Source organism: Scyliorhinus canicula, chromosome 1 (assembly GCF_902713615.1).
Source record: "Scyliorhinus canicula chromosome 1, sScyCan1.1, whole genome shotgun sequence".
NCBI classification, from domain to species: Eukaryota; Metazoa; Chordata; class Chondrichthyes; order Carcharhiniformes; family Scyliorhinidae; genus Scyliorhinus; species Scyliorhinus canicula.
In genome coordinates this window covers 295,600,110-295,623,104 of record NC_052146.1, presented here as the reverse complement: position 1 = coordinate 295,623,104, position 22,995 = coordinate 295,600,110, and the positions used below count along the sequence as shown (strand labels likewise).

Genomic DNA, 22,995 nt, shown 5'->3' with positions numbered 1-22,995 from the left:
TTCACAGCACCGAGGCCCCGGGTTCGATCCCGGCCCTTGGTCACTGTCCATGTGGAGTTAGTACATTCACCCCGTAACTGCGCGAGTCTCACCCCCACAACCCAAAGATGTGCAGGGCATGAATCATTTCTCCACTCTCATCCAAATCAACTCTGCCCATTCCTGCAACTAATCCAGAATCCAGCTCTTACTATTCAGTCGCTCCGTTGGCTGCACATTCATCTCCCAGTAGCTCAATATGGATATGTACATCTTGAATTAGCCTGGACAAAAAGAAAAATAATTGACACTTCAATCCCTTTAAAAACCCACCAGAAATTTACAATACTTAATAAAAAAAACAGACCAACTTGTGGCAAAGTACAACAGAAATGTTTAAATTTACATTTGATACTACAACTGAAAAACAAATAACTTTTCATATTTCCAACAACTATCGGAAATAAGTACAAAGTTTGTAAAATGACAAAAGCGCAAGATTAAAACTGACATTATTTTTTTTAAATATACATTTTATTGAGGTATTTTTGGTATTATAACAATAACAAAATAAACAATGTACATGAAACTATAAACATAGTGCAAAAGCCCTCTCCCTTCCTTACAGATCCCACCTCTATTAACCCCCTACTCGAAGCTAAACTAAACCCCCCCCCCCCCCCCCCCCCCCCCCATTTTGCTGACGATTTATTTTCCGCAAAGGAGTTGACGAACGGTTGCCACCTCCGGGCGAACCCTAACAGTGACTCTCTCAAGGCGAACTTGATTTTCTCCAAACAAAGAAAGCTAGCCAGGTCTCCGACTTCGGGGGATTTGAGTCCCTCCAAGCTAATAGTATCCGTCTCCGGGCTGTCAGGGAAGCAAAGGCCAGAACGTCTGCCTCTTTCTCCTCCTGGATTCCCGGGTCTTCCGACACCCCGAAAATCGTCACCTCTGGACTCAATGCCACCCTTATTTTTAACACCGTGGACATGGCATCTGCAAACCCCTGCCAAAATCCCCTAAGCTTCAGACATGTCCAGAACATGTGGACATGGTTCGCTGGTCCTCCCGCACATTTTGCACACCTGTCTACCACCCCAAAGAATCTGCTCATCTGGGCCACTGTCATGTGAACCCGGTGAACGACCTTGAATTTTATCAGGCTGAACCTGGCACATGTTGCGGACACGTTGACTCTACTCAACGCGACTGCCCATAGACCATCCTCTATCACTCATCCCAGCTTCTCCTCCCACTTGCGCTTCAGCTCCTCGGTCTGCATCTCCTCTGACCCCATAAGTTCCTTATAAATGTCCGAGACGCTCCCTTCTCCTACCGACCCTCTGGAAACTACCCTGTCCTGAATCCCCCTTAGCGGTAGGGGCGCTGTCTACGTAGGAAGTCCCGCACCTGCAGATACCTGAATTTGTTTCCCCTCGCCAACACAAATTTCTCTTCCAGCGCCCTCATACTCCGAAAGCTCCCCTCTATAAACATATCCCCCATCCTCTCAATCCCTGCTCTCCGCCATATCCGGAACCCCCCATCCATACTTCCCGGGGCAAACCGGTGATTATTACAGATGCTCCATCTGCTCCCACATGTCTCCTCCATTGCCCCAGACTCTCAGGGGCTGGTGGAGTACCGTGCCGGCGAGAACGGCAGAGGCGCAGTTACCAACGCCCCCAGACTGGCGCCCTTGCATGAAGCCGCCTCCATACGCTCCCATGCCGACCCCTCCCCCACCACCCACATCCTGATCATGGCTATATTCGCTGGCCAGTAATAGTTGCTAAAATTTGGCAGCACCAGCCCGCCCTCTCCCCAACTCTGCTCAAGCATTACCGTCCTTACTCGCGGGGTCTTGCCCGCTCAAACGAAGCCAGTGATCACTTTGTTGACCCGTTTAAAAAAGGACCGCGGAATAAAAATGGGGAGAAACTGAAATACAAACAGGAATCTCGGGAGGACCGTCACCTTCACCGACTGCACCCTCCTAGCCAGTGACAACGGAAGCGCGTCCCATCTCCGAAAATCGTCCTTCATTTGGTCTACTAGTCGGGCCAGATTTAATTTATGCAGCCGGTCCCATTCCCGCGCCACTTGAATGCCTAGGTACCTAAAGCTTCCCCAATCGCCTCTCCTGTCCCCTCGCCTTGACCATAAACATCTCACTTTTCCCCATATTTAGCTTATACCCCGAAAACTGGCCAAATTCCCCGAGAATCCTCATGATTTCTTCCATCCCCGCTATTGGGTCCGATTAATACAGAAACAGGTTGTCTGCATAGAGCGAGACTCTGTGCTCCACCCCCCGCCGGACCAGCCCCTTGAGGTTCTCAGAGCAATTGCCGATGGCTCTATAGCTAGCGCGAACACCAGTGGGGAGAGGGGGCATCCCTGTCTCGTCCCCCGGTGCAGTCCAAAATAGCCTAACGTTGTCCTATTTGTCCGTACGCTTGCCACGCCCAAATCCGAACCGTTCCAGTACCTCCCAAAGATAATCCCATTCTACCCGATCAAAAGCCTTTTCTGCATCCATTGCGATCACTACCTCCACCTCCCTACCTCCCGGGTGCATCATGATCACGTTTAACAACCTTACATTGGCCATCAACTAGCTACCCTTAACAAACCCCGTCTGGTCCTCCCCAATAACATCCGGAACATAATCCTCAATCCTGGAGGTCAAAGTTTTGGCCAGAAATTTGGCATCCACATTCAACAGGGATATCGGCCTGTAGGACCCACACAGCTCCGGGTTCGTGTCCCGCTTCAGAATCAGCGAAATTGTGGCCTGTGACATCGTCGGGGGCAGCACCCCTCTTTCCCTTGCCTCATTGAACATCCTCATCAACACAGGCCCCAATATCCCAGATAACTTTTTATAAAACTCCACTGGGTACCCGTCCGCCCCCGAGGTTTTACCCGACTTCATGGCCTTCAGACCCTCCACTATCTCTTCCAACCTGATCGGGGCCCCCAGCCCTTCTACCAGCTCCCCGCCCACCTTTGGGAAATTCAGCCCCTCCAAGAAGTGCCTCATTCCCTCCATCCCCGTAGGGGACTCGGACCTGTACAGCCTACTGTATAAATCCCTAAATGCCTTATTCACCCCTGTTGAATCTCCAACCAGGTTCCCATCTCCGTCATTTAGTTTCCGTATCTCCCTGCCTGCCTCCCTCTTTCTAAGCTGCTGTGCAAGCGTTCTGCTAGCCTTCTCTCCATGCTCATAGATCGCCCCCCTCGCCTTTCTCAGCTGCTCCACCACCCACCCTGTAGTTAATAAGCCGAACACCGCCTGTAGCCTCCACCGTTCCCTTAAAAGCCCTGCCTCTGGGGTCTCCGCATACCTCCTATCGATCTGTAGTATCTCCTTTACCAGTCGGTCCGTCTCTGCCCTGTCCACCTTCTCCCGATGAGCCCAGATCGAGATCACCTCCCCTCTGACCACCGCCTTCAGTGCTTCGCAGACCAACGCTGCTGAAATTTCCTCCGTGTCGTTGACCTGCAGGTAGCTCTGAATACATTTCCTCAGCCGCTCACACACCCCTTCATCAGCCAAAATTCCCATATCTAACCTCCATTGCGTACGCTGGTTACTGTCTTTACTAACCTGCAGATCAACCCAGTGTGGAGCATGGTCTGAGATTGTTATTGCCGAGTCCCCAGTGTCCACTACCCCAGCCAGAAAGACCCTGCTCAAAATAAATCAATCAATCCGTGAGTACACTTTATGCACGTATGAGTAAAAGGAGAACTCCTTCACCCTCGGCTGCCCAAATCTCCATGGATCCACCCCCCCCCCCCCCCCACCATCTGCTCCATGAATCCTTTTAGTACCTTTGCCATTGCTGGCACCCTGCCCGTTTTCAAGCTTGACCGGTCCAAGCCAGGGTCAATAATTGTGTTGAAGTCCCCTCCCATGACCAAGTGCGAGTCCAGTTCCGGTATCTTCCCCAGCATCCTCTTTATAAACTCCACATCATCCCAATTTGGTGCATTCACTTTTACTAATACCACCTGCACCCCCTCCAGTTTCCCACTGACCATAATGTACCGACCTCCCACATCCGAGACCATTCTACCCGCTTCAAACGCTTATTGATCAGGATCGTGACCCCTCTAGTCTTTGAATCCAGTCCCGAGTGAAAGACCTGACTGACCCAGCCTTTCCTCAATCTAATCTGGTCAGTTACTCTGAGGTGCGTCTCCTGCAACACTACCACTTCCGCCTTCAGTCCCCTAAGATGCGCGAACACACGTGCCCTCTTGACCGGCCTATTTAACCCTCCAATATTCCAGGTGACCAGCCTGGTTGAGGGGCTCATTGCCCCCCACTTCACCAATCAGCCATCCCCTTTTTTGGGCCCGCCTCCAGCCCATGCTCCGCGCCTCCACCGGTCCGCCCCCAGGCAGCCTCCACCCCAAACCTCCTCTCTGTCCCTTAATCCAAGTCCCTCTCTCGTCAGCAGAACATTTAACCCCCCAGTAACAACACTCTGTAACCCAACCCCTTTAATAAACCGAATATATGCCCCCCCCCCCCCCACTGTGCTTCCGTGAGCTAGCCCGCCCAGCTAGCTTGGTGGGCCCCATCCCTGGTGCTGGATAGTCTCCCACCTATTGTTCCCTCCCCACTCCGCCCCACCGCTCATACAATCATACTCCAACATCAAACAATCCCCACACAATTACCCAACAGAAAAACACCAAGATCTAAACAAGCACACCTCCATCCCCCAACAGTTCAAATGAAAACTTTAACTCACTCAGCTCTAATCAATACAGAAGGCATTACAAACAGCTTCCACAAAACGAAAAAAGAGAAACTTCTTTTTTTTTAAAAAAAAGGACAGAAAAACAAAAAAAATCAAAACAAGAACATTGCAGCAAAGTTCAAAAGTTCTCAGTCCACTACCAGTCCTTTCCTTTTCGCGAAGTCCAGCGCATCCTCAGGCAACTCAAAATATAAGTACTGTTCCTCGTGCGTGATCCAGAGACGGGCCGGATACGACAGTCCGAACTTCACCTTTTTCTTAAAAAGGATCAACCTAATCTAGGTAAAGCCTGCTCTTCTCCTGGCCACCTCCACACTCAGGTCTTGGTAAACCCGCATGATACTGTTGTCCCACTTACAGCTCCGTGTCTGCTTGGCCCACTGTAAAATGCGCTCCTTATCCAAATACCTGTGGAATCTCACCACCATTGCCCTCGGGGGGTGGGGTCTCCCATTCGCAGCTTCCTCGCGAGCTCTCTGTGAGCCCTGTCCACCTCCCAACAGTCGGGAGAATGTCCCATCCCCCAGCAACTTCTCAAACATACCCGCTATGTATGCCCCAGCATCCACTCCTTCGGACCCCTCCAGGAGCCCAACGATTCTCAAGTTCTGCCGGTGGGACCTGTTCTCTAGGTCCTCCACCTTCTCCAGGAGCTTCTTCTGCTGGTCTCTCTGCATCCCCACCTCCAACTCCACCGCAGTTTGATGTTCCTCCTGCTCAGCCAGCGCCTTATCTACTTTCTGGGTCGTCCGATCTTGGGTGTCCAATCTAAGCTCCAGCCGCTCAATTGACTCTTTTATCGGGTCCAAACAGTCCCGTTTCTGCTTAGCAAAGCCTTCCTGAATAACTTGCATCAGCTGCTCCGTTGACCGCTGGGTCGACAAACCAGAGGTCCAGTCCTCCGCCATGCTGTCTCCGCCATGCTGTCTTCTGCTGCAGCTTCAGCCCAAGCCTTCTCTGTCTTACTGTTTATGCGTTTACGAGCACTTCTAGCCCTTCTCTCCATGCACCGATGTGGGAATTCAGTACACAATTGCCTCTGTCTTCAGTTTTACAATTCAAGTCCGGTAGAAAATCGGATGAAAAGGTCCAAAAGTCCGACCAGAGCGGGAGCCACCAAATGTGCGACTTACTCCTTCATAGCCACCACCGGAAAACCTTAAAACTGACTTTAATGTGAAGATACAGCATTAATTTTAAAAATTAAGCTTGTTAAAACATTTTACACCATTTTACCTTTGATCCTTCCTAAAAACAGGTCCAAATAGGCACGCCTCTACAAAAAGATCCACATGGTTTTCAGCACTTGCAAAAGAATCTGGTAGAAAATCTTTAGCAGCAGAAACAGTGGGCAACCATGTATGGCAGCAGTGAGTAATTAACACGTTGAAGACTCCCGTTTTGGTTTGCGACATTTCAAGCAGCTTGTTTGTAGCCTAGAAAACAAAACCAAGAATTCATTTACATTTTTGCAATATGTTTTTTTTACCTCCCAAAGCACTTCATAGTCAATCAAGATTTAGTCACTGCTGTAGAAAGCATAGCAACCAATTTGCACACAGCAAGGCCGCACAGTGAGCGAGATACATGACCGGGTAACCACTTTTTCCAATGAAGCTGGTTGAAGGATAAACATTAGCCAGGATACCAAGAGAACTCTGAAAACAAACTCTAAAAGCAGAAGTGCTGGACATACTCAGCAAGTCAGAACAAAGAACAAAAACCAAACAGCATAGGACCAGGCCCTTCGGCCCTCCAGGCCTGCGCCGATCACATGTCCTATCTAGACCAACCGCCTGGATCCTTCTACACTCCATCTGTTCATGTGTCTATCCAGATAAGTCTTAAAGGTCGCTAATGTATCTGCCTCAACCACCTCACTTGGCAATGCTTTCCGGGCCAACATCACCCGGTGTAAAATACTTCCCCTGCCCATCCCCACTGAACCTTTCCCCCCCTCACCTTGAACCAAGGCAGAACCAATGGAGCGAAACAAAAGGGCTTAAAACGTACTACATTTCTATCTTCGGTCCTGGTGCAAGGTCATTGATCTTGTGATACCCTGACAGGGCCTAGTTAACACGACTAAATTGGATATCTTAAAAGAATTTAACACTTTAAATTGCGGTAGCACAATGGTTAGCACTGTTGCTTCACAGCGGCAGGGACCTGGGCTTGATTCCCGGCTTGGGTCAGTGTTTGTGTGGAGTCTGCACGATCTCCCCATGTCTGCGTGGGTTTCTTCCGGGTGCTCTGGTTTCCTCCCACAACTCCTGAAAGATGTGCTTGTTAGGTGAATTGGACATTTTGAATTCTCCCTCAGTGTCCATAAACAGGTGCCATAGCGTGGCGATTTGGGGATTTTCGCAGTAACTTCATTGCGATGTTAATGTGACACTAATAAAGATTTTTTAAAAATTAAACTGCAGTCCAAATCTCAGGCAGGATCATGGGAATTCGGACTTGGCCAAAGTCAAATACACAACCCACAGACAAACTGCCAGAACATGTCTGGACCTGCCCCTGTCAATCACACATCAGGAAATCTTCGATCCTATTGGTATGCATCCATTTGAGCAAGACTCTGAGGCACAGAGTTCCTGCCGTTACCTATATGGCAACAGGTTATGTGCGACCAACACCACCGGAGATGGGGGTGGGCACCGGTGTCCTGTCAAGTGGACATCAAGAAATCCATTGGGTGCTGGGAACCCTTCCGGAGACCTTATTGGCCGGACGCCAGAGAAGTTTCTGGAAAGACGGGGAGGGAGGGGAATAAAGGTAGACGCTCAAGACACAACAACAACGAAGATTCCAAACAGAGGCAATCGAGACATCTTTTTAAAAATATTTTTATTCTCCTTTTTCACATTTTCACCAAAATTTATTCCCACCAACAATAAACAATAATCAGTAACAAATACAATGTCAATCCCCATATCAATAACAACGATCCCATCCTCCCACCAAACCCCTAACATTAGCGCGCATGTTAACATAAACAAATGACAAAAAGGAATCAGGAATCACCCATAGTCACCATTAACACACACAGCCCCCTTCCCCCCAACCCTCCCACCCACCCACCCCAATTAATGTTTGATGTTATCCAGTTCTTGAAAGTGCACAATGAATAACGCCCATGAATTGTAGAATCCCTCCGAGCTTCCCCTCAGTTCAAACTTAACATTCTCAAGAGTCAAGAATTCCAACAGGTCCCCCCGCCACGCCAGGGCACAGGGTGGAGAGGCTGCTCTCCATCCCAGCAGGATCCGCCTTCGGGCGATCAACGAGGCGAAGGCTACAATATCTGCCTCCGCACCCGTTTCCAACCCTGGCTGGTCCGACACCCCGAATATGGCCTCCCGGGGGCCCGGTTCCAGTTTCACGTGCACCACTTTAGAGATTATCCGAAAAAACTCCTTCCAGTAATCCTCCAGCTTTGGACAGGACAAAAACATATGAACGTGATTAGCGGGCCCACCCCCCACAACGTTCACAAACATCTTGTACTCCTTCAAAGAATCGGCTCATCCTCGCCCTCGTGAGGTGTGCTCTGTACACCACCTTCAGCTGTATCAGCCCCAACCTTGCGCACGAGGTGGAAGCATTCACTCTCCAAAGCACCTCACACCAGAACCCCGGCTCCATAGCCACTCCCAACTCTTCCTCCCACTTTGCTTTGATCCCTTCCAGTGGTATCTTCTCCTCTTCCGAAATAGCTCCGTAAACCGCTGACAATACCCCCTTCTCCAGTCCCCCTGTCGTCAGCACCTCCTTCAGCAATGTGGAGGCCGGCTCCTCCGGGAAGTTCTGTATCTCCTTTCTGGCAAAATCTCGAACCTGCATGTATCTCAACATTTCCCCCTTTCCCTAGCCCATACTTCGCTTCCAGCTCCTTCAATCCTGCAAACCGACCCCTAAGAAACAAATCTTTTAGTGTCTTAATCCCCTTCTCTTCCCATTTCCGAAAATTTCCATCCCACTTTCCTGGCTCAAATCTGTGGTTCCCCCGAATCGGCATTTCCCTTGACCCTGCCCCCAACCCGAAGTGTTGGTGAAACTGCCCCCAAATTCTCAATGAAGATATTATTACCGGACTCCCCGAGTATTTCCCCAGAGCTATCGGGAGCGGTGCTGTTGCTAGTGCTTTCAATCCTCAACTCCTGCACAAACTCTCCTCTATTCTGACCCACTGGGAATCAACCCTCTGACCCAGCTCCGCACCTTCTCCACATTCGCCGCCGAGTAGTAATACATCAGGTTCGGAAGACCCAAACTCCCTGCCTGCCTTCCCCTCTGTAGCAGCACCTTTCTAACTCTGGCCACCTTCCCTCCCCATATGAACGAAGTAATCATTCCCTCAATCGCTCTGAAAAAAGCCTTTGGCAGGAAAATTGGCAGGCATTGGAAAATAAACAGAAATCGCCGTAACACATTCATTTTAACCGCCTGTACCCGACCCGCCAGTGACAGAGGGAGACCATCCCACCTTGCCAGTTCAGCTTTCACTCTCCCCACCAAACTAGAAATGTTGTACCTGCGAAGCCCCCCCCCCCGGCAACCTGCACCCCCATGTACCTAAAGTGCGTCCCTGCAATACGGAATGGCAGCCCCTCCCCTGCCCCCACCCCCGGCTGAGACACCAGAAAATACTCACTCTTGTCTAAATTTAGTTTGTACCCCGAGAAAGACCCAAACACCCGAAGCAGCTCCAATATTCCCCCTATTGACACACTCGGTTCCGACACGTATAACAGCAAGTTATCGGCATATAAGGACATCCTATGCTCTATCCTCCCCCGCACTATTCCTTTCCATACCCCCGAACTTCTTAATGCGATGACCAATGGCTCAATCGCGGGTGCAAACAGCAAGGGGGACATAGGATATCCCTGCCTAGTCCCAAGGTGGAGAGAAAAGTATCTCGAGCTGGTATTGTTCATGCGGACACTCGGCCTCGGCTCCTTATATAGTAGCTTTACCCAGTTCACAAATATTGGTCCAATCCCAAACTGCACCAGAACTGCCATCAAGTACCCCCATTCTATCCGGTCAAATGCCTTCTTGGCATCCAGTGCCACAACCACCTCTGTTTCCTTCCCCTCCGCCGGTGTTCAATACCCTTCAATAACGACGTTCAATACCCTTCTAACATTTGAAAAGAGCTGCCTCCCTCTCATGAACCCCGTCTGATCTTCACCTATCACCTTCGGGAGGCACTCCTCCAGCCTACCCACCAGTACCTTCACCAATACTTTTGTGTCCACATTCAAAAGCGATATGGGCCTATATGACCCACACTCCGTCGGATCCTTATCCTTTTTTGCAACAGGGAAATCGATGCCTGCCCCAAAGTTTGTGGTAACACCCCCTTCTCTATCGCCTCTTCAAACATCCCCACCATGAGGGGTGCCAGCTTATTCTTGAATTTTTATAATATTCCACCGGAAACCCATCCGGCCCTGCCACCTTCCCCGACTGCCTCCTCACAATCGCATTTTTTATCTCCTGCTCCACTATCGCTAATTAAGACCATAAGACATAGGAGTGGAAGTAAGGCCATTCGGCCCATCGAGTCTACTCCGCCATTCAATCATGGCTGATGGGCATTTCAACTCCACCTACCAGCATTCTCCCCGTAGCCCTTAATTCCTCGCGACATCAAGAATTTATCTATCTCTGCCTTGAAGCCATTTAGCGTCCCGGCCTCCACTGCACTCCGCGGCAATGAATTCCACAGGCCCACCACTCTCTGGCTGAAGAAATGTCTCCGCATTTCTGTTCTGAATTTACCCCCTCTAATTCTAAGGCTGTGCCCACGGGTCCTCGTCTCCTCGCCTAACGGAAACAGTTTCTTTGCGTCCACCCTTTCTAAGCCATGTATTATCTTGTAAGTTTCTATTAGATCTCCCCTTAACCTTCTAAACTCCAATGAATACAATCCCAGGATCCTCAGCCGTTCATCATATGTTAGACCCGCCATTCCAGGGATCATCCGTGTGAATCTCCGCTGGACACGCTCCAGTGCCAGGATGTCCTTCCTGAGATGTGGGGCCCAAAACTGGACACAGTACTCCAAATGGGGCCTAACCAGAGCCTTATAAAGGCTCAGTAGCACATCGCTGCTTTTATATTCCAACCCTCTTGAGATAAATGACAACATTGCATTCGCTTTCTTAATCACAGATTCAATCTGCATGTTTACCTTTAGGGAATCCTCGACTAGCACTCCCAGATCCCTTTGTACTTTGGCATTATGAATTTTCTCACCGTTTAGAAAGTAGTCTATGCTTGGATTCTTTTTTCCAAAGTGCAAGACCTCACATTTTCTCACGTTGAATTGCATCAGCCATTTCCTGCACCACTCTCCCAAACTGTGTAGATCCTTCTGCAGCCTCCCCACTTCCTCAGCACTACCTGCCTGACCACCTAACTTTGTATCATTGGCAAACTTCGTTAGAGTGCCCCCAGTCCCTTCATCCAGATCATTAATATATATGGTGAACAGCTGCGGCCCCAACACTGAACCCTGTGGGACACCGCTGGTCACCGGCTGCCATTCCGAAAAATAACTTTTTATCCCAACTCTCTGCCTTCTGTCAGACAGCCAATCCTCAACCCATGCCAGTAGCTCACCTCGAACACCATGGGCCCTCACCTTACTCAGCAGCCTCCTGTGTGGCACCTTATCAAAGGCCTTTTGGAAATCCAGATAGACCACATCCACTGGGTTTCCCTGGTCTAACCTACTTGTCACCTCCTCAAAGAATTCTAACAGGTTCGTCAGGCACGACCTCCCCTTACTAAATCCATGTTGACTTGTTCTAATCCGACCCTGCTCTTCCAAGAATTTAGAGATCTCAGACTTAACGATCGATTCTAGAATTTTACCAACAACCGAGGTTAGGCTAATTGGCCTATAATTTTCCATCTTTTGTCTTGATCCTTTCTTGAACAAGGGGGTTACAACAGCGATCGTCCAATCGTTCGGGACTTTCCCTGACTCCAGTGATTTTTGAAAGATCTCAACCAACGCTTCCGCTATTTCTTCAGCCACCTCCCTCAGAACTCTAGGGTGTAGCCCATCGGGGCCAGGAGATTTGTCAATTTTAAGACCTTTTAGCTTTTTTAGCACCATCTCTTTTGTAATGGCAACCATACTCAACTCAGCCCCCTGACCCTCTATAATTTTTGGGATATTACTCATGTCTTCCACTGTGAAGACAGACGCAAAGTACTTATTAAGTTCTCCAGCCATTTCCTCGTCTCCCATCACTAGCCTTCCGGAATCAGTTTGAATTGGCCCAATGTCTACTTTGGCCTGTCGTTTGTTTCTTATGTATTGAAAGAAACTTTTACTATCATTTCTTATATTACTGGCTAGCCTGCTTTCATATTTGATCCTCTCCTTCCTTATTTCTCTCTTTGTTAACCTCTGTTTGATTTTGTAGCCTTCCCAATCTTCTGATTTCCCAGTGCTTTTGGCCACTTTATAGGATCTCTCTTTTTCTTTGATACATTTCCTGACCTCCTTTGTCAGCCATGGCTGTCTAATCCCTCCCCGGATAATCTTTCTTTGCTTGGGGATGAACCTCTGTACAGTGTCCTCAATTATGCATACAAACTCCTGCCATTTTTGCTCTGCTGTCTTCCCCACTAGGGTCTGCTTCCAGTCGATTTTCGCCAGTTCCTCTCTCATGCCCTCGTAATTACCTTTATTTAACTGTAACACCATTACATCCGATTTAATAATTCTAATGTAGGCCTGTCCCCCTCCCCTAACCTCGGGTACTCCAACCCATCACAAAATTCCTGCATCTCCTGGTCTCCCCCAGGTGGCTCTGACCTGTACAACCTCTCATAAAATTCCTCAAAAACCTTGTTAATCAGCTCCGGAGCCACCACCAACTTCCCTGCCCTATCCCTCACCTGAAGAATTTCCCTTACCGCTGCCTCCCTCCGGAGCTGACCTGCTAACATACTTATCTCCATGCTCGTAAACTGCACCCATGTTCATCTCAGTTGGCGCACCGCCTTCCTGGCATATAGTCGGTCAATGCTCGCCTGTAGTTCCTTCCTCTTTTCCAATTTCGCTGGGTCCCCATCTTCTGCATAACTCCTATCTACCTCCAGCATCTGATCTATTACCCTCTAACGCTCCAACCTCTCCTCTTTGTCCACCCTGGCCTTAAACAAGATCACCTCACTCCTCACCACCACCTTCAGAGTCTCCCAAATAATTGCCTTCGACACCATTGTTCCAATTGGGACCGTATGCACTTAACAGCGCCATTAACCTCCCCTCCAGGGCCCCTGTCACAATCATATATCTATCCCCCTGATCTGCCATCACATTTTTGCAGGCATCTGAGCTGAATATCCCATACTTGCTTTATGTTATTTTTGCGCACCCTTTTGCTGACCAGCACCGCTACTCCTCGAGCCCTTCCGTCAAATCCAGAGTGAAACACCTGACTAACCCAGCCCTTTTTAAGTCTCACCTGATCCTTCACCCTCAGGTGAGTCTCCTGCAGCATTGCTACATCGGCTTTCAAACTTTTAAGATGCGCAAGCACCCTTGATCTCTTGACCGGACCTCCTAGCCCTCTCACGTTCCACGTGACTATCCTAACTGGGGGTCTCTCACCCCCCCCACCTTTCTTATCCACCATCATCATACAACCGGCCCCTGCCCCATGAGCCTGGCCCACCACTATCCATTGTTACCATTGAACCCCTCCCCCTCCCCTCCCAAAACCACCCCCCCTACATTTCCTCTCGAAAAAATATTTCCCAGCATTGATCCCTTCCCCCCCACCTCGCTCGCCTCGTAGGCCCATCGAAACCTGCTAACCAGGCTCCAATGTCCGCAGCCCTCCTCTCACTTCACCTCCGTTCACTAGCCAACTTTAGTTAGCTAGGGCAATCAAAACATCTGAACAGAGGCAGAAGCAGGCACCCACCTTCAAAACGATAGACCTGAGAGACCCACAGCTCAACTGAAGTCATCTTTACAGGTAATAAAACAAATCTTGACAATCTTCAGTAAATATCATTGGGTTAATTTGAGGGTAAATATTGTTGTTGTTAAATAAAGTTGGTTTGATTTTATACTTGTGTTGTCTTTTGTTTGCCTCTTCAATAAAGACATCTGGGAAAAACTTTTGATGAATACACTGGTCGAAAGTATCTGAGATCTTACAGATACAACAGCCTGAAACATTAACTCTGTTTCTCTCGGGCAGCACGGTGGCGCAGTGGGTTAGCCCTGCTGCCTCACGGCGCCAAGGTCCCAGGTTCGATCCCGGCTCTGGGTCACTGTCCGTGTGGAGTTTGCACATTCTCCCCGTGTTTGCATGGGTTTCGCCCCCACAACCCAAAGATGTGCAGGGTAGGTGGATTGGTCATGCTAAATTGCCCCTTAATTGGAAAAAATGAATTGGGTACTCTAAATTAATTTAAAAAAAAAAAAAAACTCTGTTTCTCTCCACAGATACTGCCTGACATGTTGAGTATTTCCAGCACTTCCTTGTTTTTATTTCAGATTTCCAGCATCTGCAGTATTTTGCTTTTGTATCGGGGGAGCTCACTCCCTCTCCTTTGGATAGTGCCCCGCAATTCTTGACATCCACCAGAAATGGCTGACAGGGGCCTCTGTTTAATATCTGATCTGAAAGATGACTCCTCTCGACAGTGTAACATACTGCAATGAGATGTCAGGTTGTGTCTCCAGTGTGGGGCTTCCAGTTATTTGACTCAGTAATACATGTATCCATCATGAATGGAACACAAACAGCCTTTAAAAGAGGAAAGGAATAAAGGGGCAGACCGGCTGGTTTCCATGCTATAAAGGTCTATGAAATAATTACCACTCAGTGGGGATACCAATCTGAGTTATGCAGCATTCTGAATTAGCTGCACAATATCTTTTCAATGTATTTTTTGGACATCTTACTGTCTTGCACTATATTGCCCAAGTTCTACAGATCAATCAATTTTCTCAACTAGTCTTCTTTCCTGTCACTATTAGAAATTTCAGAACTACACATGGGTAAATATTTACTTTGAAGACGGTGCCAGCTCATTGTCAGGAAAATTAAAAACTGCAAGAACCTGTACCTACGTAGCTTTTGTTTGTTGAGCAGGGTAAAGGTTTTGACTTTCAAAGTTCCCCTTTGGCAATATAACTCAATTCACACAAGCCCAATGTCACTGTCGAATACATATAGCTTAATGTGCAGAACGTACATCTCCCATCTAAATGTTGCAGGTGAGTTATACATTGCTGCTACTATGCGTTGTGAAGGAGGGAGTAAATGTTTGTGGAAGGGGTGCCAATCAAGCAGACTGCATGGATCTGGATGGTGTCACGTTTTGTGAGTTGTTGGAGCTGCACTCATCCAGGAAAGTGGAGAGTATCCCACCACACTCCTGACTTGTGTCTTATAGGTGCTGGGCAGGCTTTGGGGAGTTAGGTGAGTTATTCGCCGCAGGATTCCTGGCCTCTGACGTCCTGTTGTAGCCTCAGCATTTATATGGCCAATCCAATTCAGTTTTTGGTCAATGGTAGCCCCCAGGATGTTGATAGTGGGTAGATTCGGTGATAGAAATGCCGTTGAACGTTAAAAGGTGATGGACAGATTGTGTCTCATTGGAGATGGTCATTCCCTGGCACTTGTGTGACAAGAATGTTACTTATCAGCCCAAGCCTGGATATTGTCCAGGTCTTGCTGCATTTGATCATGGACTACTTCGGCCCATTGAGTCTGTACCGACCCACTTAAGCCCTCACTTCCACCTTATCCCCGTAACCCAATAGCATCTCCTGACCATTTTGGTCACTAAGGGCAGTTTATCATGGCCAATCTACCTAACCTGCACGTCTTTGGACTGTGGGAGGAAACCCATGCAGACACAGGGAGAACGTGCAGACTCCGCACAGACAGTGACCCAGCGGGGAATCAAACCTGGGACCCTGGCGCTGTGAAGCCACAGTGCTATCCATTTGTGCTACCGTACTGCCCGGTAATGTCGTGGGAATGTCACTCAACATGAAAGATATACTCAATATGAAGAAGGTACTTTGTCAACACAAGGGCTGTGTGACAGTCACTCATAGCGATATGGTCATCGGCATCTGCGGCAGGTAGGTTGGCAAGGATGAGGTCAAGTATATTTTTCCCGGCCCTCGCCACGGCAGCATTCCCATCCCCACCCAAAAAACACTCCAGCAGCCCAGTGGTGACAGCCACCCTCCAATCCTGGAACCAACTGCGGCAGCAATTTGGCCTGACCAAAATGTCGGACAAGGCTCCCATCTGCAACAACCATAGGTTCACACCAGCACTGACTGACGCCACCTTCAAAAAGTGGAGGCAGGACGGGGGGACACTGACAGTCAGGGACCTATACACGGACGACAGGATCGCAACACTGGACGAACTGACAGAGAAATTTCAGCTAGCTGGGGGGAACGAGCTACGGTACCTGCAGCTCAAAAACTTCCTATGAAAGGAGACAAGGACGTACCCACAACCGCCACGACAGACACTACTGGAAGACCTACTGGACGCAAGTATCCTAGAGAAAGGGAACTGTAGTGACATGTATGACCGACTGGTAGAAAGGGACGACACCGTACTGGACGCAACAAGGAGGAAATGGGAGGACGACCTGGGGATGGAGATAGGGTGGGGACTCTGGAGCGAAGCACTGCATAGGGTCAACTCCACCTCCACGTGCGCAAGGCTCAGCCTGACGCAACTAAAAGTGGTACATAGAGCCCACTTAACGAGAAACCGTATGAGTAGGTTCTTCCCGGAGGTGGAGGACAGATGTGAACGGTGCCAAAGAGGCCTGGCCAACCACACCCACATGTTCTGGTCTTGCCCCAGACTTGTGTATTACTGGACAGCCTTCTTCGAGGCTATGTCCAAAGTGGTGGGGGTGAGGGTGGAGCCATGCCCGATAGTGGCGGTCTTCGGGGTTTCAGACCAGCCAGATCTATTCCTGGGGAGGAGGGCGGACGCCCTTGCCTTTGCCTCCCTGATCGCCCGCTGTAGAATCCAGTTTGGCTGGCGGTCAGCAGCACCGCCCAGAGCTGCAGACTGGCTGTCCGACCTCTCGGAATCTCTCCAAATGGAGAAAATCAAATTCGCCATCCGAGGGTCAGACGACAGCTTCCATAGAACGTGGGAGCCATTCATGCAATTGTTCATGGACCTGTTTGTGGCCAACGTACAAGAGGAAGAATAGTCGGGTGGCCAAGAATCAGGGGAAAATGGACGGGAATCGGGGGAAGGTAGCCGGGGGGGGGGGGGGGGTTACAGGTTCGTTATGGGGGTTTGATGGCAAGCTAAGGCCCAAAACCAAACTATAAATAAATAAATAAATAAATAAAACCAAACTATAAACATGTGCCACGGCCATATTGGGAAATGTAAAATATGTATGCCGGCTAAAGGGGGCGGCCACAATTGTTGTTATGAAGATGCTTACCTGTAAATATACATGTTAAATTTTTGTGTTTTCTTTTTTTCTCTCTAAAAATTTGTAATTTGTCATATATAAAATATGAAAACTCAATAAAAAACATTTATTAAAAAAAAGTTTATTTTTCCCTCTTGTTGGTTTCTTCATCATTTGCCGCAGACCCAATCTAGCAGGACTCGACCAGCTTGGTCAGTAGTGGTGCTAGATCAAGTGATGTTCAAATGCAGGAGCACTGATTCATTAGCTGAGTGTGGGGGGGGGGGGGACGGATGTGATTATCAGCGGGTGTCCTCACCCACGTTTGACCCTATGCCATGAGATTTTATGGGGTCCAGATGAGATGTTGAGGACTCCCAGGGCAACTCCCTCTTTACTGTATATCACTGTGCTGCTATCTCTGCTGGGTCTGTCCTGTTGGTGGGGCAAGGCATACCCAGGAACGGTGATGGTAGTGTCAGGAACATTGTCAGTAAGGTTTGATTCCGTGAGGATCACTATGTCGAGCTATTCCTTGATTATCCGTGGGAGAGTTCTCCCAATTTTGGCACTATCCCCCAGATGTTAGTAAGGAGGACCTTACAGGATTGACAGGGCTGAGTTTGCTGTTGTAGTTTCCGGTGCCTCGGTCAATGCTGGGTGGTTCATCCAGTTTCACTCCTTTTGAGGGGACCAGTGTAACATGACACAAACCAGACGGTGCACTGATGCGTCAAAGCAAGTTATTTGGAGGACTGTCCCTTTACGTTGTCGCCAACGTTTAAACATTTACATTCTAGAACAGCACACAAATTCTTATTCCTCAACATGGAGAACTGTGATTAGTGACATACTCGACACTTAATGGGCAACCTGGTTATTTGAACTAGGTTGCCTCCAGAAACTGCAGCAAGGTTAGCCCATTTCGTATCGAGTGGACGTGAATTTTGCATCGCCCCATCCACATGCAGGATTTTGTACGATTGCAAAATCCTGGGCTCTCTCACTTCTACATAAAGAGACTTTCACCTCTTTCCAAAAGGTCACCCACCAATCATCTTTTCAATCCCATTTGCAGGGAATAAAGTTAAGCTAGAACAGCTCCAGCCAGATACATTTGTATTGATTTCAATTGCTGCTTTAATTATTAGCACTCAAATCAATTTTATGTGCACCCTCTTCTTGACCTCAGAAATATCATTCCCTAACTAACTCTTTTATTTTATGAAATATCATTTTAGAATGCACAGAATCTGCTGGGGACCAGCTGTTAAATTATTTGGTTTTGGCACAGTAACAAAGCAGACTGGGAACTTGGTCCCAATTTCTGTACCTCCAAATGTTCCCAAAAATAGCTCAATTCTGAAGGTATACCCCTCACTGAATAAAGTATTTCCCATCATATATGTGAATACATTCTCTCGCTCTTAGCACAGTTCTTAACAGGTAAAATAAGCATAACAGTGCTACTTTCAATATCCATTGCCAAATAGTAAAATGGCCAGAAAACTCAGGTGGATCCTTTCAACTTATTTATTCGTGCCGTAAAATCTTAGTTCTGATCAGTTATAATGCCGATCAGTTTAAGAAAAACTTCAACCTTTAGTAGATCATTATGATTCCAGATCGTGATCTTCGTAATTTAATCCGCTCTGCTAGTCTATGACGAAGAATATGCTAAATAGTTGCCAAGTGGGATACAAGGTCAAAAAGGTGATGGTGGGGAGGGGGCAATCTAGAGCATGCACACTCCTCTGAAGTGATTGGTTATGAAGCAACATCAGTAGAGACCTGGGAGTAGGTGGCTCAACCATTCTCTTAGCTCATTAATCAATTAAATGACTGTGTCTCTACAATGGTGAATAATTCACAAATAACCTCCCAAAAAGAATCTGTAGTTACGTTTGTGGGTGTTTAATTAGAGTCAACAGACAGTATTTAATGGCGGCAATGGGGACCTTGCCTGCTGGCTGGAGAGCTTGTGAAATCCCCTCATTGTTTCTTTCCAAGAAGACCCATTACAACGTGCGAATCAATTAACTGGGCATGGCTTATCTTCCCTGGGATCAAGGACCCAAGGGGTGTGAGTCCTGCCTACCATGAACCGTTGGCCAATCAGAGGCCAGCACTTCTTTGTTGCTCGACAGCACCACTGACGAGGTAGTGGCTTCTGCTTGTACTGCACCCTCCTGAGGCCAAGGATCACCATGGACCCAGGTACAGGTGAGTGATGGTGGTAAGGGGATGGTGGGGGAGGGAGCAATCAGCAGCAAGGGCATGAGGTGGCTTTCAGCAGGCCCCCTCCTTCCCAATGCCAGGCCCCTCAATCAGGCAACAAGTATCTGACAATGCGGGACCTCCCCTGGAAACCCACAAGCAAATGTGCCAGGGTTTAGGTGCACATAATAGCTAGTCCGTAAATAGATGAAAGGAAAAGATGCTTCATTCTGACCACTGTCATGCACAAACAACCCATCAGTGTATGGAAATCTATGTTTATCCTGAAAGAAGAATAGGCTGCAAATTAGTCAAGAATAAATATTTAAGACACTAACTTTTTCAAATCAACTTTAAGTCTTAATGATTGTAGGCTCAATTAATACCAACAAGCTATTATATAAATTCTGACAGCATTACCTTAGCAATTATCTCAACATGTCATTTCCTAATAATCACTTGGTTTGAATTAGTTTCCCTTTGCTCAAAAGCCATCTTGTCTAATTTCATATCATTATACCTGACAACAAGCATGTTTCAACTAGACAACAGCTACTGAAATTAAAATTCAAGATATAATACTTGAGCTGTAGGAGAAAAAAATAATAATTTAAAGGAAATAATGTGAATTTTAATCTGTAGATTGAATATGCGGACTAAAGAATTGTTTATTTAATCCTGAATCTATCTAACAAACTGGCCTGGCATCCTTTGGATATCATACACTCTATATCCAAAGCAGAACAGAAATACCTTGCTTCACTTCTGAAATTAGCTGTTTCCACTGGATTCATTATTCTCCTATTAATGCAATCATGAATTTAAAAGGTTTGCATTTCCAACAGGTCTTCAAACATCAATGTCTGTTTTGACTTGCTGAGCATTAAAAACCAACTAAGACCGACAGCTTTGATCCATTACTTCCATTAAAATATGGATCTCTGCTTGTAACAAAATTGCGCACGGCTTTTGTTGCTGAATCTGATTTTTTCCAATGCTGAGCATTCATCTTGACAACTAAATGAGGTTCTGGGGCTGAATCACAATGTGTGTTTGCTGGCAATTTTTTTTTTTTAAGTTTTATGTCATTTGTTCTTCTTCACAGCCTCCTGGGAGATTAAATACCCAACCAGCAGGTGATAAATGCACATAACTTTCTGCTTATTGCTGCCAGAACATTGAGAGTATGATTAGATTCTTTCAAATTTGTGGGGTTTTTTTGCATTGCAATCTAATTACTAGCACTGCGCACCTCACAGCACCACTCACAAACTGAATATTAGATAAGAAAAATACTGCAGATGCTGGAATCTGAAACAAGAGCAGAGAATTCTGGAAAATCTCAGCAGGTCTGGCAGCATCGGAACATCAGATAGTCGGGAGTGAGCCATGAACGAGCTATGGTGCCAAAGAAGAACCTGGCAACGTGCCCCAATGACTACCGTCCGGTGACCCTGACTTCAGTCATAATGAAGTGCTTCGAGAGGTTGGTCATGAAGCGCATCACCTCCATCCTCCCAGAACCCCTTGATCCACTGCAATTCGCATACCGCCGTAACAGGTTCACAGCAGATGCCATCTCCCTGGCCCTACACTCATCTCTAGAGCATCTGGACAACAAGGACTCCTACATCAGACTCCTATTTATTAACTACATCTCCGCCTTCAACACCATAATCCCAGCCAAGCTCATATCAAAGCTCCAAAACCTAGGACTTGGCTCCTCACTCTGCAACTGCATCCTCGATTTTCTGACCAACTGACCACAATCAGTAGGAATGATCACCAACACCTCCTCCACAATAGTCCTCAATACCAGGGCCCCACAAAGCTGCGTACTTAGCCCCCTACTCTACTCCCTGTACACACACGACTGCATGGCAAAACTTGGTTCCAACTCCATCTACAAGTTTGTTGACGACACGACCATAGCGGGCCGGATCTCGAATAACGACGCATCAGAATACAGGAGGGAGATAGAGAACCTAGTGGAGTGGTGTAGCGACAACAATCTCTCCCTCAATGCCAGCAAAACTAAAGAGCTGGTCATTGATTTCAGGAAGCAAAGTACTGTCCACACTCCTGTCAGCATCAACGGGGCCGAGGTGGAGATGCTTAGCAGTTTCAAATTCCAAGGGGTGTACTGTCCTGGTCCACCCACGTCGACGCTACCACCAAGAAAGCACAACAGCGCCTATATTGCCTCAGGAAACTAAGGAAATTTGGCATGTCCACATTAACTCTAACCAACCTTTACAGATGCACTATAGAAAGCATCCTATCGGGCTGCATCACAGCCTGTTATGGCAACTGCTCGGCCCAGGACCGCAAGAAACTTCAGAGAGTTGTGAACACAGCACTGTCCATCACACGAACCTGCCTCCCATCCATTGACTCCATCTGCACCTCCCGCTGCCTGTGCAAAGTGGGCAGCATAATTAAAGACCCCTCCCGTACGGCTTACTCACTCCTCCAACTTCTTCGATCGGGCAGGAGATACAGACGTCTGAGAACACGCACTAACAGACTCAAAAACAGCTTCTTCCCCGCTGTTACCAGACTCCTAAATGACCCTCTTATGGACTGACCTTATTAACACTACACCCTGTATGCTTCATCCGATGCCGGTGCTTATGTAGTTACATTGTATACCTTGTCGCCCTATTGAGTATTTTCTTTTATTCCCTTTTCTTCCCATATACTTAATGATCTGTTGAGCTGCTCGCAGAAAAATAATTTTCACTGTACCTCGGTACACGTGACAATAAACAAATCCAATCCAATCCAACTGATAATCCAACCTGCAGCAACCGACAATAATCCAAAGTAAAGCTTAAGCGTGTGTTTAGATCAAAGCTTAGGTCACCCTCAAGTGTCGCTATGGTAGCTGCTATATGGAGGGAGAGACAGCTAGCATCACTGGTCACTGACTCTCCTTAGCGATAGTGAATAGTTCGAGCATGATGAGATAATCATTTCCCACTCTATCAGGCCGGTAAAGGGAACGGGGGCAACAAAATGTCTCCAGCTTGGAACATGATGGGTGAGAGGAAGAGAAAAGAACAGCAACCTGACAAACTGACGGTTATTTTTCAAAAGTAGAAACAAATCATACTCCAGCCAGAAATAAACTGAAAGCCATATTTAAAGCAAAGTTCATCGCTTCATCATATCAAACATTAGAATTAAATTACCATTAGTTAAAAATAACTCGAGGCCAGCATAGATTGGCAATGAAAAGAAATTATAATATAATGAAGATACCATTGCAACCAATCTGCAGAAAAATACATCTAAGCCTAAGACTGAGTAAATGAATAATTCACCAGCAGCAGAGAATTAGGTCATACCCAAAGCTAATTTGTGGAGAGATTGATAAACGCTCAAATATCCTCCAGTTATAGCAGATGGTTATAATCTGCTTTTAGAAATCTAAAACATGAAACGATAAACACTGTGAATCCAAAATCATATCTCAGATTACATCATCAAGCTTTTCTCAAGGTTACTTAAATCTAATTGCATAAACTTCAACATTCAATTT

General features: G+C 47.4%; 1 protein-coding gene across 4 annotated transcripts in view; it reads right to left on the bottom strand.

The window, feature by feature from the left end:
- The window catches only part of tarbp1 (TAR (HIV-1) RNA binding protein 1), a 243,973-nt gene that overhangs the window by 105,949 nt on the left and 115,029 nt on the right, over window positions 1–22,995 (bottom strand). For all 4 annotated transcript variants that reach the window (XR_005462805.1, XM_038815663.1, XM_038815672.1 and 1 more), the window contains exons 18-19: window positions 6,000–6,199; window positions 192–263 (exon numbers count right to left, since the gene is read on the bottom strand). Coding sequence is in view for 3 of the 4 variants with exons in the window: in XM_038815663.1 (XP_038671591.1) it covers window positions 192–263; window positions 6,000–6,199 (272 nt within the window). In the remaining variant the exon portion in view is untranslated. The remainder of the gene's footprint in view (window positions 1–191; window positions 264–5,999; window positions 6,200–22,995) is intronic.